General features: G+C 27.6%; 1 protein-coding gene across 1 annotated transcript in view; it reads left to right on the forward strand.

Moving 5' to 3' along the window:
* The window catches only part of LOC111623950 (unconventional myosin-Va-like), a gene marked incomplete at its 5' end in the record, with an annotated part of 101017 nt that overhangs the window by 13062 nt on the left and 70653 nt on the right, over positions 1-17302 (forward strand). Inside the window, 4 exons of the mRNA XM_023366690.1 lie at positions 7681-7797; positions 10297-10386; positions 11405-11629; positions 15352-15445. Coding sequence (XP_023222458.1) covers positions 7681-7797; positions 10297-10386; positions 11405-11629; positions 15352-15445 — 526 coding nt within the window. The remainder of the gene's footprint in view (positions 1-7680; positions 7798-10296; positions 10387-11404; positions 11630-15351; positions 15446-17302) is intronic.

The raw sequence follows: 17302 nt of genomic DNA on the forward strand, positions 1-17302 counted from the left end.
ATTCATCAAACTTATAATTCTTCTGACTATCTAAACATAAAATAATACTTTTTTTGAAAATATGATTTGAAATGAAAATTTCCTTGAAAAATGTTAAATTTTCAATATATTAAATTCTGAAAATATGCAAAATTGAAAAATGCTAAATATAGTAATGTTAAACATTGTGGTTTATGAATATTCAAAGGAACTGGTAAAAAAAACTTAAATGCAGAAATATGTTAAACCAATTTTCTACTATAGTATTATTATTAGAGCTTTATTTTACAAAATTAATATTGGATTATGTTGTTTAATTATTGTAATGAATTTTGACTTTAAATTTGTGATTAAAAAAATAAGGAATGTATAGTTTTTTGAATTTGTAATATTAAGTTCAAACATTTTTGAAAAAAATTCAGAAAAGAGAATAAATACATTTTGATTCAAATTTTAAAAAACTTTCATTATTTTATGAAGAATCAAAAATTTGACTTTCGCTTGATTCTTCGTAAAATATCATGACATCTGAGTAGTCAAATAGTTTAAAATACCATTCTGTATTTTTAAAGATGATATTTTCTTCAGTGATGATAAATCTTGAGACATAGTTTTATCTTATGATAGTGTCAAGACCATTGTAATACAGTAATATCTTGGTCTTACTAGCAGTGTTTTGTATTAGTTTGCATTCCCTTTGTTTTAACTATTGGCATTTTACCACTATGATCAAAAAGTATTATTGGTGGTACAATAAAATGCAAGATTTGAATTTATTCATCAAAATTTATTTTGTTTTTTTTCAAAGTAATCCTCTCCCACTGCAATGCACTTATGCCAATGTTTTTTTTTCCAATCCTTGAAACTTTAAAGCTTTAAAGTCATTTTCATGAAACTCCTTCAGGAGTTATGGTGAATTTTGTTTTATGGCATCAGTTGACTTAAAACAGCCACAAAGTGAAAATTTTAGCTGAGAAAAACAGGAAAAAGTCACATGGTGCCATATCAGGTGAATATAGAGCTTGTAGAACCATATTTGTTGAATTTTTGGCAAAAAATTCACAAACGAGCATTGTGAGCAGGTGCATTATCATGGTGCAAAATCCATGAGTTTTCTCACCGTAAATCAGTTTGTTTTTCTATGAATTGCTTCACGTAAACAATGCAAAATGCTCAAATAGTATTCTTTGTTGACAGTTTGGTGGTTGGAAAAAATTCATGATACACAATACCACCACAATCAGTCAACATGACCTTGATTTTTGACTTACTTTGATGTGGCCTTTTCAGTCTTACTTTACGTTTTGAGCACCATTCACTTGATTGTTGAGCTGTTTGGTGCCAAAAGTGTAGAACCATGTTTCATTACCCATGATGATGTGTTTTAAGACCGATTTGCCTTGAAAAAGCATTTCCTGTCACTTGAATATATTCTTGTTTTGGAAAAAATTCAACATTTTCAGGACAACTCAAGAAGTGATGCACTTCAAGCCCAATGATCTTTTAAAATTGCTTGAAAAGATCTAAATGATACGGGAACATGTCCAATAATGTCTCTAATTGTTAAACAATGATTATTGAACACTAAATCTCTGACTTGAGCAGCATGTTGTTCATCATTTGAAGTGGATGGTCTATCATAACATGGTTCATTTTTTGTGTTCACTGCCTTCTTTGAACATTTTGTATCATTTGAAAACTCTTGTTTTTGATAAACTATCATTAACAAAGGCTTTTTATAACATTTTCAATGTTTTTGTAGCTGTGATTCCATTGCAAAAACAAAATTTAACTTACATTCTTTGCTCAATTACACTTGACATCTTAAAAAATCACTGCACAAAAATTTTTTTACACAAAACAACTTTTATTTCCAAATGAAAACAAACAACATATAGATTGCTGCTAAATGGCAATGAAAGTTGTATCAAACAACACAGAAAAGACAATGGCACTTTTTGCATGCACATAGTTTAAATGAACCATTCCTGATACTTTTTGATCACAATGATATATCATCTTGTTACAGTAAACAGTATCAATATTGAGTTTTTTGATATAAATGTTTTTCTAAAGTGAAAATCATCTTGTGTGTTTAAAATCAAATCAATGAAGAAAACAAAACACTGATTTTTTTAAATAAATATTGCAAATATTTGCAAACATCTTTATATTCTGAAACTGAAATAACAACAAAAATTATTTTATTATTTGTTTCATAAATCATCAGTGCAATAGAACAATTTTTTTGTTGGACCTACAGAAAGCAGTGTATTGTGGCAGTGCTTGCCAATTTGACTTGCACTGCTTCTTGTTAGCAGTGTTTATTTTTTCACAATAAACTGTTTCTTACATTTTTACATGATTTATTTTTATTTTTTTTTAATTTGCAAGGCTATAAATTGTCATATTTCGAAGGAAAAAAATATGTGAAAATTCATAGAAATTGTAACCAGATGAATGTATGAACAGTTGCAGTATTCCCATGTAACCTTTAACTATTAAGTTAAATATTGCAGGTATCTATATTTATATAATTGTGGCCAACTATTTATATAAGGGTCTAGTGAAGACCAAAATGCATTCTCCAAATCTTATTTTCTTGATGTGATCTCGATTACTTGTCTCCATTACAGTTTGATAAGCCTTATATATCTCTACCAACTGGTTATTTGAGATAATTATTTTATTTTATTTATTAGAGGCAAGAAGCTTACAGCTATATACTATTAAGTAAAATGCATTAATGATTGTTGTAAGTATCTATATTTATAATTGTGGCTGAAGAGAGTCTAGTGAAGACCAAAATAAGTCTTATTTTCTTGATGTGATCGTGATTACTTGGCTCCATTACAGTTTGATAAGCCATGTATATCTCTTCCAATTGGTTATTTGAGAAAATTATTTTATTTTATTTATTAGAGCAAGAAGCTTGCAAATATAGAATTTTATTTGTTTAAATTCAAAATAAAAAATATAAAATTAATCTTAAANATAATTATTATATTATTAAGTGATAGTATTTCAATGAATATTTGAAAGTCAAATATGTAAATATTTAATAATAATTCATGTTATTTAAGATAATGCAGGATGATTTACTTAGGACTGAATATTTACTTTGTTTGATATCTCATGATTGCACAGTCAAATTTGAATAAGTAATGTAAAATGCACCTTGGTTGACTGCTTCATCATAAAATAAATGATTATTCTGTTTGTCTTTCATGCTCATCTTTTCATTTTATATGGCAATATTCTATATAGTAAGTGTTCAGTCTTAAGTGAACCATCCTGTATAATGCAAGTTAATTTTAAATAGTATTAAATGAAGATTGTTAATTGATTTACCATTACATAAGACAGATAAACTAGATGTTTACAATACAATGTTTTAACACACTTTAATCCAATAAATCTCTAATAAATTTCTTTATTGAAAATATTTTTTTTACAATTTAGATTTGTTAGATTAAAGGTTGTAGAACATTGTTCTTTTATATCAAATTATATAAAATTTCTTTTACTAAATAGGTTAATTCAAGCGGAATTGGATGATTGTGTAATCATCTTTTTCCTCATGTCAGGATTCCCGACACCAGTTAATCAAATTTAGAATATGCGGATTAACACGCATGTGATGAGGATAACAAGGATCTGATTCAGACACTTGAGAGACATTTCTTAAACAAATAATAAAAAGAATTTAATAAAACAAAAATAAACAAATTTACACAAAAATGGAATAATTAATATTAATCGGTCGAGAGAGAGAGCTCACAATGTTTAGTATAACCATACTACCTCTAGATAATTTCTCTTTATCTTCACCTTTAGTTTCTTTATACTTCAATTCTTTAAATTCTTATACTTCAGTTCATGGAGAGGTCTTGACAAGCACATAATTATAGTTTCTTCTCTATCTTACTAACTTAACTCATTATTAAAATTGGCTGGATACGACTATGGGTGTTGGCCTTAGGGATGCGGTATGGAATACGTCTGGCTTCTAGGAGATCTTGTGGTGTACTCACAACTAAGGGCGTTGACCTTAGGGAGCCAATATGGAATACGTCTTCCTTCTATGGAATCTCATGGCGTACTCCTCAAATCCTGCACAACTCTTTCTATATCTCTTGATTTTCATCCAATCAACATTTTGGATTCTCTCACATGTACAGAGGAAAAGGGGATTGATCGAGGGGTCGACAATTCCCAGGGTGTTGAGATTTTTGGTAGATAAGGGTAAAACAAAAGGATGTTTCAACTTCTGTTAAAGGAAGTGACTTTTTAGCCATTTCCCACATTTAGAAAAACGATATTTTCACACGAAAAATTAAAGATTATTTTCTTTCAAAATTTAACGTTATAATTAAATTATTAATTAATCACAGGGTCTATTCAGGTCTCACATGTTTAAAAATTTAATGTGTAAATCTTTAGACATTGCTTTTAATTTACTTTAAATAGTGAATTTTTAGTCATACATTGTATATCATTCATTCATTGGCATATTTAGGATTTTGAGAATAACTGTTCTGCTCAAGGCAGATTTTTTAGATACCAAGGTACATGTCCCCTATCAGTTTTCAGAGAATGTTTCTCAATTACCTTAGTTACCTAATTTTTTAAATATTTTTTTATTTACTACTATTTAAATTTGTTAAATGGAAGGTGGTATCTTACAGGACCAATTATCTGGCAAGTTTTGAGACCAAAATTGGTCCTGATTTCTGGTTTTCTGGACACAGGATAAGTATACACTTAAAATATAAAATAAACAATGGAAAGTAATGAAACTGTATTTAATGGATATAAATTAACACACTTTTAGAGCAGGGTGTATTTGACCATCTGCTTAAAATATAAATACCGTTACAGTATGATAATTAGGATGAAAGACAGTAAAGAAAAGTAAAGAATATGATTTAACTATCATCATGCAATGCATATGCCACAGAAATCAAAACAGAATGGTTGGGGACTGTTGTGATATGCATTATTATAAGTATATAGTTTTGAAATAACAAACCTGATTGCTTTGGTATCAAAGAGTGTTGCAACACCATAAGCTCCTGCTGGATATGTCCCTACATTCACTTCAGTTCAGATATAGAGCACTCAAATATCTCAAATAAACTTAATATTTTATTTGTTTTATTAAATAAAATAAAAAATTTACTTTACTTATTGAATACAGGTAAAAATGAATTGTGAAAATTCTTTTTTAATTTTTTAAAAATTTTATGAAATTTTATTGTAATTTTTATCTTTATTGCTCAATACAAGTTTACTCTACAAACATCCAGAAATGCATAAAAATTTCATACTCATTATTTTTCCAAGTCGTATTTGTTTCTTCATATTAGCTACTTTTGAAATATTAATTTCTTAAGAATTGCTTTATCTGGATATATTTTTTTTATTTTTTGTTGTATTATCAAACTGGTATAAGGACATGTGTTATCCTGATGAAAAACAATTTTCTTTTGATTGATCAGATGTGGATTTTTTTGGTTTAAGACATTTGTATACTCAATTTAAGTTATCAGTAGACATCAGAATTTATAATTTTATTAGGCTTTGAAAGTTCACAAATTATGTCATTCATATCTTACCATACATAAAATAGTAATTTTTGGAATGCAGAGTTCTTTTTGGGATTGAAACAGACTTTTTTTCATTTGTAACATTTTTTTTTTTCAAATAACACTATTGAAAAGTACCATTTTTACTGTTTGTATGGCAGTAGTATCTTTCTAAAATTCATAAAGCTTAACACATTAAAATTTGTTGAATTTTCCAAATTAAATCCATCACATTACTGATCTCCATAGTTATGTCCAGTAAAAAACACAAAAACTTTAACTGAATACATAATTTTTGTAAACTTACTTTATTAAAGCATTTATAAATTTGCAAAATATTTTATAAATTAAAAGCAAATGGAATATATAGGGTGTTACAAATAAGATGAATTTCTTCCATGAAGGCAGATTGGACTGATTTTAGGCATCCAAAGTGCAAGGAAACTATACATGTCCAAGCGTTGATGAGTGCATGTGTCTGAGATCCCCAGGTTACAGAGTCCTATGGAAGATTTCTTGCCAAAGTTCAATGGTACATGGTGTCAAAAATGGTTCCATTGGAAAGTATGTGAAATGCTAAACAATGTTTACTCAAGGTAATTTTGATAACTCATGTCACTGTCAAGTAAAATAAACATAAACACAAAAGTTAGGAAAGGCAGACAAGCAAGTATGTAAACAAGTAAAATTGTCATTAGTACATACATTTACAGCTCTGTACTGTTAAGTTGACCTTATTGGCCAGCAACACATGCACGTCATTATAGTATGAGTGACTTTAACAGTATAGAACTGTAAACTTGTGTGCTAATGACAGTTGCACTTGTTTAAATGCTTGCCTGTCTACCTTTTTTCACTTACATGTTTATTTTATTCAACAGTGGCAAGAGTAATTGAAAATTACCTTAGAGTATTGAAATGTTTAGATTTTTATGTACTTTCTGATGGCATTGTCTGATGACCCAATGCACCATTGAACTTTAGCAAGAAATCTCCCATAGGAATAATCCAAGGATCTGTCATATGCACTTGCCAACTTTTGGTCATGTATTTCTTGTCAAACTCTTGCCTCTTTTTTAGTCATCATTAGTCCAATCCTGCTTCCTTTAGTCATTCCAAGTTATGAGACTAGTTCACTTTATTTGTAATACCCTTTATAAAAATATTTTGCTAGTGTACATTTGATTTACATGCAAGAGAAACTAATCCCAAATTGATGCTATAAACCATTTCAGAATAAATAATTTTTATAACTTTAATTACAGTCAAACAAAAACTGCATGAGTAATGAAAATTATTTTATTGACTCTAATATAAAGAGGACATTTTAAAACAATTAAAAGATTTAAATTGAAGAATGATTAATAATTATGAATTAATAGTAATTCATTGTATATAATTTTTTTGTAGTACTGTCTTTAACAGTAGCTAGTATACAATTAAAGTAAGATATACTAGCAATTGAAACTACTGTATTATGAGCAAATAATGATTAAAGCACTAGTTAAATTTGGGAACAATAACTGATAATGCCCAATTGTTATCAGTTATTAGCCACTTACAATGTAGAAGCTTAAAAATGCTTATTTATCTGAACTCTGATTACAATAACTAATCTATTAACTAAACTCTAATTACAATAAAAGCAAAGTTTTATAAATGTATTTAATTGATCGTTTCTGTTACTAGTTTGTTATTTACTAAGCCTAAATTTTGACTTTTTTAGTAACTTAAATCACACAGGAAACTTTAATTGATATAGACTTTATAGCTATATTTGGAAGTGCATTTCAGGTTCTGATGACCATTCTTAAGTCCTTATTTTACAGATGATATTTGATGAATTATCGAATAATATCTGTAAAATAAGGACAAGCAAAAGACTGGGAAATGAGAAACCCTAATGATAATCTATGAAATAGATGCAATACATTCTTTTAAACCATATATATCTTTCAAATATTTTACAATGATGATGATAATATTTTTACTGCATATCTAAAGTTATTTCAATAATAATAAATTTTCAGCTAGTTTATTTTAATGAAAATATATATATATATATAGCTTTGCATATTGAATGTTGAAACAATAAAAATGAATTATTTTACAGAAATATGTTCGAAGATGGTCAGCTTATAGAAAATATAAACAAACACAAAAGAATATAATTCTGGTTCAATCTTGTATTAGGCGTTGGTTTGCAAAGAAAGAATTGAAGAGATTAAAGGTAAATTTTTATTATTTTAAAGATAAAACCAATGATATTCAACTTCTTTAGCTCAGAAAGTAATGTTCAGTCTCCAATAAACCTAAATTTTTTTTTTCTATTTGTCACACATTTGATATTTACATAATTGCAATTTTTGTTTATAATTTTCTTTTAAAATTGTATAAATCAATTTTAGTGAGTATTTAATAAATGAGAAAATCATTTGTTTGACAAAAATATGTTAGAAAATTATTTTATAGTAATATAGTAATGAATTTCTTTAAGAAGTAAACATTTGTATGGATGCTCTTACAATAATTATAAAATTAATAGCATTAGATATACTCATATATATATTTCATATACTTCAGGAGAAGTTATCAATTACTGTTTTAAACAGAGTTATTTTTAGTCCCCTGTAGGAGACTAAAAATAACTCTGTTTAAAACAGTAATTGTTGAACATTCCTAATGGACCATTGTTGACCATTAGGAATGGTCAACAATTACTGTTCTCACTGTAGAAGTTTTTCTATTTAATAGAAAAAAATATTTAATTAAATTAATATTGGAATAAATAAATTTTTAATAATACAGACTTTGGTGTGTAAAAAGGATGGAAAAAATAAAAAATCTGATAAATTTTATTTAGGTAGGATCTAGCTAGAGCAGTGGGTCATAAACTTTGAGTTTGAGGGTCCTTTTCATATGATGTGTGTTTTGCTGGACCCCTAACCATTAACTTTAACTTATATGGCAGTGATTTGATTAATTTTATTGCACTTATATGAACAAGAAATGTTAGCAGTTGATTGTAATAAACAATTAATTGAGATTGCATGGCAATTTTTTATGTTTTCCATTATGAAATTAAATAACAAATCTAATTTTAGTTTGAAAAATTATTTGTGGACTTCTGACCATTAACTCTCAGACCCCAAGTTCCGTGTCAATATCACAATTTAAGAATTGTTGATATAGAAAGTGTGCATAATGTGAAATATTTTGGTATTTGATTTTCCTTTGTTATTTCTTTCTTTGATTGTATTAAGTAAAAAATTATAAAAGTTAAACAAAAAGTTACCCATGCTTTCTGTGTGTGTGTGAAAATGCATTTTTTTTTTTTAAGATTGTTTATTTATTGTTTGTTAAACTATTTAAGTTTTTAATTCTAAGTGAAGTGGTTATCTTTAGACAATTTGGGATTTGATCAAGGCTGATGTTGACAAATTAATAGAATCCCTTCAGTTATGGTATTTTAGATCTGTTTTTAAGTTGGATAGATCTACATTTGACCCATTTATTAGAATGGAAGCTTTCAGTGAAGTTGCAACTTATTTGTCAGATTTTTAACATACTGGTGCAGATTACTTTGAGACAATCTTTGAAAGCTTGTTTACAGGAAGATGCTGAGTTTGCCCTGTAGAAAGAGTTAAGTATATTTTAGATAATGCTAGTTATTCTTTTATCTTCCAGTCTCATAGTCCCTTCAGCCTCTGAAAAATTTTTGGGAAAGATCTTGCAAAATTACTCAGTATATTATAGGACAATAATAGAAACTAACTTATAAAAAACAGTTGGACTCCAGTTTTGGTTTTTGTTGGAAAACAGTATTACTTATTAACTAAGTTAATTTTTAGAGTTAAATCTCTATTAATGCAGATATAACTAGAGTTAAATCTGCAGTTATATCTGAACAGGTATAGAGTTTCATGTACTAAATGTTAAATTAAGATTTTTGATAAATTACAATATCATTTTTGTAAAGAGATAGTGGAAGAATTGGTATTACATATATTTAAGTTGTGTAATGTACTGTTAAGAGAGAAAATGTTTGAAATTAGTTTAGTATTATTAATAGAACAATTTATGGATCTTAATGTTTGATATTTCTATTAAAGAAAATTTTGTTTTTTTTGAATAGGTAATTAAACTATTTTACCTCTCATTGTCAAGAGGTTTGATCAGGAATCAATAAAATATTAATTGCTTGATATTACAAAATTTAAAATTTTTAAAAAATAATAATTTTATTTTTTTGGTACATTTTTAATAGGTGCTATAGTGTGTTTGTGATTTGTGACTACATACTTAGCAAGAAAAATTTACTGTAAAATTTATAGATAATATTTTAATGAAAAAACTTTTGTCTACTTTATCTCTAAGCCAATAAATATACATTAGAATATTAAAAATAAACTAGTTGATTGGTTAAATCTTGAAAATTTATTATATAAAATGCTTCATTTGAAAAAATTTCTAATTTAAAAGCAGGCTGAAAAAAAATTCTTTAAATAAAAAAGAAAATAGGCTTCTTCAGTTTCAAGATACCTTGCAACAGAAGAAATCTAAAATAAAGCAGGCAAAAGTACTCTTTAATATAAAAAAAACTATTAATGTTCTCTGTATTATATGCTTAAATTTCTTCATGTCAGAATTCTATAACTTTTTTATGTATATAATAATAAAAGCATAACTATTTTATTTCAGTATATATATTTTGTTTTATTTTATTTAGGTTGAAGCAAGATCAGTTGAACATATTAAAAAGCTCAACAAAGGTCTTGAAAACAAGATTATCTCACTTCAGCAAAGAATTGAGGAATTGGTATGTACTTTAAGATAAAAAATAATTTTAATTTTGAAATGAAAATTTGATTTTGATTCAAATAACTTGAAGATTGATGAATTATACCAAAAAGTAATAATAAAATAATAAGTCTTTAATCCATGATTATTTAAAGTTAAAATGAATTATCTGTGGATAAATTAAAACCTTACTGTCATTTAAAAAATTACTTTTACAAAAATATATTAATGAATAATTTCCTTTGTGCAGAAAATTTTGAAAATTATTTTAATGTATACACAACTTGTATGCTATATGGAGAAATTAGGATATGAGGATAAATCATAAATGTTGACTTGTATATACTCAATCTTTCATTGAAAAAAAATTATTAGAAATTATTAAAAAATTTACATTATTATTAAAAATTGTTAGAAATTAGAGAAAATAAAGTAAGAAAAATAATGTTTCTTGAGGTTGAAAATTTTTAAAATTATCATCAATGGAAATTTAACAAAAATAATATATTGCTTTTTATTACATGGTTATGTGCATCTTTGTAAATTTACATTTATTTGATATGATTTCATAATTGTTAAAAAATTTTATCTTGCAGATTAAAAATTATTTTTGGATAAAAAAAAATTACAAAAGTTATTTGATTCATTTGTTAAAACTGTGTGTTGAATTTTTATAACTCAAAATTAAGTATTTCAGCAATGTTAAATTTTATATCAAGTTATAAGCTGTAAGGACAATTTGTGATTTGAATTAAACTAAGCATTAACTATGAACGTATTCGGAATTGCAAGACAACAATTAGTAATTATATTATTAAACTTTTGTATTTTAAAAATTCTACATTCTTTTATTTTTAAAATACAATAATGAATTTCATTAATATGATTTTTATAAAATTTTCATTTGAATAATTAGTATAGTTTTATTATAATGATATTTTAATTAATAATAGATTTATTTAATAGTAATATTTACATTCTAATTTAAAGTAAAAAATAAAATTAAAATTGAATAAATTTAAAAAAATAAAATACAGGTTAAAGCTAACAAGTTATTACGTGCTCAAGAAGAAGAATCTAAGAATCTAGCCAATCAGGCAGAACAATTGAAGAATTTAGAAAATATTCTGAAGATGTCCAATAACAAAATAAGTGATCTTCAGGAAGAGGTTGTAGCTTTACGGTCAGAGCTTGAATCAATAAAAATTGAAAAGAGGGATATTATAGCAGAAAAAGATATTATAATTAATGAAAAGAATGAGGTATGAAATAAAACTTTATAAATATAAATTTTTAATAATTTTTATAAAATATGAATGTTTTGAAAGTAGATTACTAAATAACATTATTATATTTAATAAAATTACAGTAGAAACTTGGTTTTAATGTTTTTCAAAGAACTGATGAAAATAAATGGTAAATTAGGGAATCTGAAAAATCTAGCCTACCAGTGGTTGAGTTGATGAAATCACTGAACACTGATAATTGATTGCAGCTTTGTGCCTCACCAGCAAGCTAACCTCTGCTAACCTAAGCTTCTAGGTTTTCTTCATGTATCTTACACTTAAGTAGGTATCTGTGTGCCAGTTTCCATAGTAAGATTCTTGTGAAAGGCATCTCCTTTGGCAGATTGTCCATGTTGCATTGCTACATCTCATGAAACTAAACCAAATGTAAAATCTGAACATTCTTACAAAACATGCCAGATCATACAAATATATGTATATATGCATTCAGAATGGATAAAGTGAAGAAAAACAAATACCAGTATAAATGTTTATATGAAAGCTTTATTTCATACAATATAATGCACAACAATTGATATTTCTATGTATGTTTTACACAAAAATAAAAAGACTGTTAAGCCATCTTTTCAAAGTAATTAAGTTTGGTTTCTGTTGAGGATTTGATATGCTATCATTACTATTGTGCATTAAGTACTACTTTTTGCATTTTGTATTTGTTGCTATAATGTCTGGATTTGTAGTTGCACAAGAATACTATTATCTGAATTGCAGAATCTGTAGTTAACTGCAAAAACCTAACTTTACTTGCTATCTGAAGGTGGCAAAACATCATCATAATTCATCAAACTTATAATTCTTCTGACTATCTAAACATAAAATAATACTTTTTTTGAAAATATGATTTGAAATGAAAATTTCCTTGAAAAATGTTAAATTTTCAATATATTAAATTCTGAAAATATGCAAAATTGAAAAATGCTAAATATAGTAATGTTAAACATTGTGGTTTATGAATATTCAAAGGAACTGGTAAAAAAAACTTAAATGCAGAAATATGTTAAACCAATTTTCTACTATAGTATTATTATTAGAGCTTTATTTTACAAAATTAATATTGGATTATGTTGTTTAATTATTGTAATGAATTTTGACTTTAAATTTGTGATTAAAAAAATAAGGAATGTATAGTTTTTTGAATTTGTAATATTAAGTTCAAACATTTTTGAAAAAAATTCAGAAAAGAGAATAAATACATTTTGATTCAAATTTTAAAAAACTTTCATTATTTTATGAAGAATCAAAAATTTGACTTTCGCTTGATTCTTCGTAAAATATCATGACATCTGAGTAGTCAAATAGTTTAAAATACCATTCTGTATTTTTAAAGATGATATTTTCTTCAGTGATGATAAATCTTGAGACATAGTTTTATCTTATGATAGTGTCAAGACCATTGTAATACAGTAATATCTTGGTCTTACTAGCAGTGTTTTGTATTAGTTTGCATTCCCTTTGTTTTAACTATTGGCATTTTACCACTATGATCAAAAAGTATTATTGGTGGTACAATAAAATGCAAGATTTGAATTTATTCATCAAAATTTATTTTGTTTTTTTCAAAGTAATCCTCTCCCACTGCAATGCACTTATGCCAATGTTTTTTTTTCCAATCCTTGAAACTTTAAAGCTTTAAAGTCATTTTCATGAAACTCCTTCAGGAGTTATGGTGAATTTTGTTTTATGGCATCAGTTGACTTAAAACAGCCACAAAGTGAAAATTTTAGCTGAGAAAAACAGGAAAAAGTCACATGGTGCCATATCAGGTGAATATAGAGCTTGTAGAACCATATTTGTTGAATTTTTGGCAAAAAATTCACAAACGAGCATTGTGAGCAGGTGCATTATCATGGTGCAAAATCCATGAGTTTTCTCACCGTAAATCAGTTTATTTTTCTATGAATTGCTTCACGTAAACAATGCAAAATGCTCAAATAGTATTCTTTGTTGACAGTTTGGTGGTTGGAAAAAATTCATGATACACAATACCACCACAATCAGTCAACATGACCTTGATTTTTGACTTACTTTGATGTGGCCTTTTCAGTCTTACTTTACGTTTTGAGCACCATTCACTTGATTGTTGAGCTGTTTGGTGCCAAAAGTGTAGAACCATGTTTCATTACCCATGATGATGTGTTTTAAGACCGATTTGCCTTGAAAAAGCATTTCCTGTCACTTGAATATATTCTTGTTTTGGAAAAAATTCAACATTTTCAGGACAACTCAAGAAGTGATGCACTTCAAGCCCAATGATCTTTTAAAATTGCTTGAAAAGATCTAAATGATACGGGAACATGTCCAATAATGTCTCTAATTGTTAAACAATGATTATTGAACACTAAATCTCTGACTTGAGCAGCATGTTGTTCATCATTTGAAGTGGATGGTCTATCATAACATGGTTCATTTTTTGTGTTCACTGCCTTCTTTGAACATTTTGTATCATTTGAAAACTCTTGTTTTTGATAAACTATCATTAACAAAGGCTTTTTATAACATTTTCAATGTTTTTGTAGCTGTGATTCCATTGCAAAAACAAAATTTAACTTACATTCTTTGCTCAATTACACTTGACATCTTAAAAAATCACTGCACAAAAATTTTTTTACACAAAACAACTTTTATTTCCAAATGAAAACAAACAACATATAGATTGCTGCTAAATGGCAATGAAAGTTGTATCAAACAACACAGAAAAGACAATGGCACTTTTTGCATGCACATAGTTTAAATGAACCATTCCTGATACTTTTTGATCACAATGATATATCATCTTGTTACAGTAAACAGTATCAATATTGAGTTTTTTGATATAAATGTTTTTCTAAAGTGAAAATCATCTTGTGTGTTTAAAATCAAATCAATGAAGAAAACAAAACACTGATTTTTTTAAATAAATATTGCAAATATTTGCAAACATCTTTATATTCTGAAACTGAAATAACAACAAAAATTATTTTATTATTTGTTTCATAAATCATCAGTGCAATAGAACAATTTTTTTGTTGGACCTACAGAAAGCAGTGTATTGTGGCAGTGCTTGCCAATTTGACTTGCACTGCTTCTTGTTAGCAGTGTTTATTTTTTCACAATAAACTGTTTCTTACATTTTTACATGATTTATTTTTATTTTTTTTTAATTTGCAAGGCTATAAATTGTCATATTTCGAAGGAAAAAAATATGTGAAAATTCATAGAAATTGTAACCAGATGAATGTATGAACAGTTGCAGTATTCCCATGTAACCTTTAACTATTAAGTTAAATATTGCAGGTATCTATATTTATATAATTGTGGCCAACTATTTATATAAGGGTCTAGTGAAGACCAAAATGCATTCTCCAAATCTTATTTTCTTGATGTGATCTCGATTACTTGTCTCCATTACAGTTTGATAAGCCTTATATATCTCTACCAACTGGTTATTTGAGATAATTATTTTATTTTATTTATTAGAGGCAAGAAGCTTACAGCTATATACTATTAAGTAAAATGCATTAATGATTAATGATCCATGAATTTAAAAATTTATGAAGAAATAAGGAAATAAAAAAATAAATATTGATATAAGTTATAATGAAAAATTTGAGAATTCAAATAAAATAGTTGATGAACTAGTCTATTTAATAATTTTACTAAATTTATTATTATTAAAAAAATTTTTTTCATTTTTTCAGACTATAGATCAACTTAAAGTAAATAACAACAAATTGAAAGAAGATCTTGATAGGATCAATGAGGAAATAAAAGCTAATGTAAAAAATGTACAGGGTCAGTAAAATTTTGCTTAAATTTCAAAACAACTTTACATGATAGGTCACTACAATTTTAATTTAAGCTAAAATTCAGCTGTTATGTAATAAAATTAAGAAGAAAAACAAATTAAATAGATATTTTTAAGATTTTTGTACAAAGTAATTAATTTCTCAAAAGCATAAATACTCTCTAAAGCTAATGTTTATATTCTGTTTTAACATTTTTTTTTCAATTAAAAAAATAAAAGTTTCAAAATATAGTAGAGCATTGATTATCCGACTCAATTGGGGACTGGGGTTGGTCGGATAATTGAAAAGTCAGATAACCAAAAAGTATGAAAAAATCTATTATTAGTGTAGTATATTATTATATCCCATGTAATTAGTATATTAGTATATAGATATTAACCTACTTTGCGTTGAATTTTCCTCCATGTTAAGCATATGAAATTTTTTTTAAAATAATAATCGTCGCTATTGTATCGTTAAAAATTATTTTAAAATTATGTTGTATATCGACAGACCAGAAAATGTTGTATACAAAATTGATGTTGTTATGATGGTGGTATGAAATGTTCCTGTTTACACGGTCAAAAAAACACAATACACTTCTTGTCTAACAATAACAACACAATTACACTTTAATGTCTCTAATACGTGAGTGACTCTCTGGCACTCCACAATCGAGCAACACTCCGGTACCCGACAATCATTTGATAACTACAATACTGGTTCTTGACCAGCAACACAGCTACCCACTCTGGTTAGCTCCCCGGTCAGTACTGCGGCCAGCACTCCTCTCAGCACTGCCTCCACACACACACTGACTCTACACACCACAAAGGGAAGCCACAAATTTTCCCTCTCTAGGCGGGACAATCTCCCCCACATTCTTGGGGATACTGTTACCTCACCCACCTGACACGTGTGACCAAGCTGTGGACTGTCCATCACCACTTGCTGACATCCACACACCTGACACATGTTACAACTGAACTTAACAAATTATTTTATTGCTCACAAAACAAACAACCACTCATAATTAGAAAATTAAGCCTCGTTTAAATACTGACCTCCCTTTCATGGTTGAGCCAATGTTGCCAGCTAAAACACGCAAAAATTTAACAAAAATAATATTAAAGTAGCCAAGACATAGCCAAATATTGTGGTGCCACATCACTAGCGGACATTTGAATTTGCCGACTAGAACGCAGTCGGTTAACCGAGGTGACGGTTAATCAGGGGTCGGATAATCGATGCTCTACTGTATTATAAATCTGCTTAAATTTTTATTATTTTAAATTTGAAATTTAGAAATTTTAATTAATTTTTTTAGTTGTATATATAATATTTTAAATGCTATGTAAAATATAATAGATAAAATAAAAATAAAGGAAATGTATAAATATAAATTATATAATGATCCACGAAAAAACCTTTTTTACGAGGGTTATTTTCACTATTAAGTTCCACAAGTACTTTCGACCTCCACCGAGGTCTGTCACCGACCCTGAAATAAGGGCGGACTTCCGGAACACCAAAGTTATCAGACACGTGTTCCGCGCGGATCACATCCGTCACCTGGAGGCCTGGGAGATTCACAAAGCTAGCAGGGGGGGCAACTGCATCAACTACAAGGACGGGGAAACACTTGCACAGGCGTGGAAGTATTTATTCGAGGAGTTCGAGCAATGGCGGTCGGAGGGGTGAAACCCGACGCGCACGTTTATTTATTTACATCGTTGGCAACATCGTTACAACGGTCGGGTCGACACTCACCACCTGAAGCAGACTTCGGTGGAGGTCGAAAGTACTCGTGGAACTTAATAGTGAAAATAACCCTCGTAAAAAAGGTTTTTTCGTGGATCGTTAT

Source organism: Centruroides sculpturatus, unplaced genomic scaffold (assembly GCF_000671375.1).
Source record: "Centruroides sculpturatus isolate CEXI.00-Female unplaced genomic scaffold, Cexi_2.0 scaffold401, whole genome shotgun sequence".
In the NCBI taxonomy this organism is placed as follows: domain Eukaryota; kingdom Metazoa; phylum Arthropoda; class Arachnida; order Scorpiones; family Buthidae; genus Centruroides; species Centruroides sculpturatus.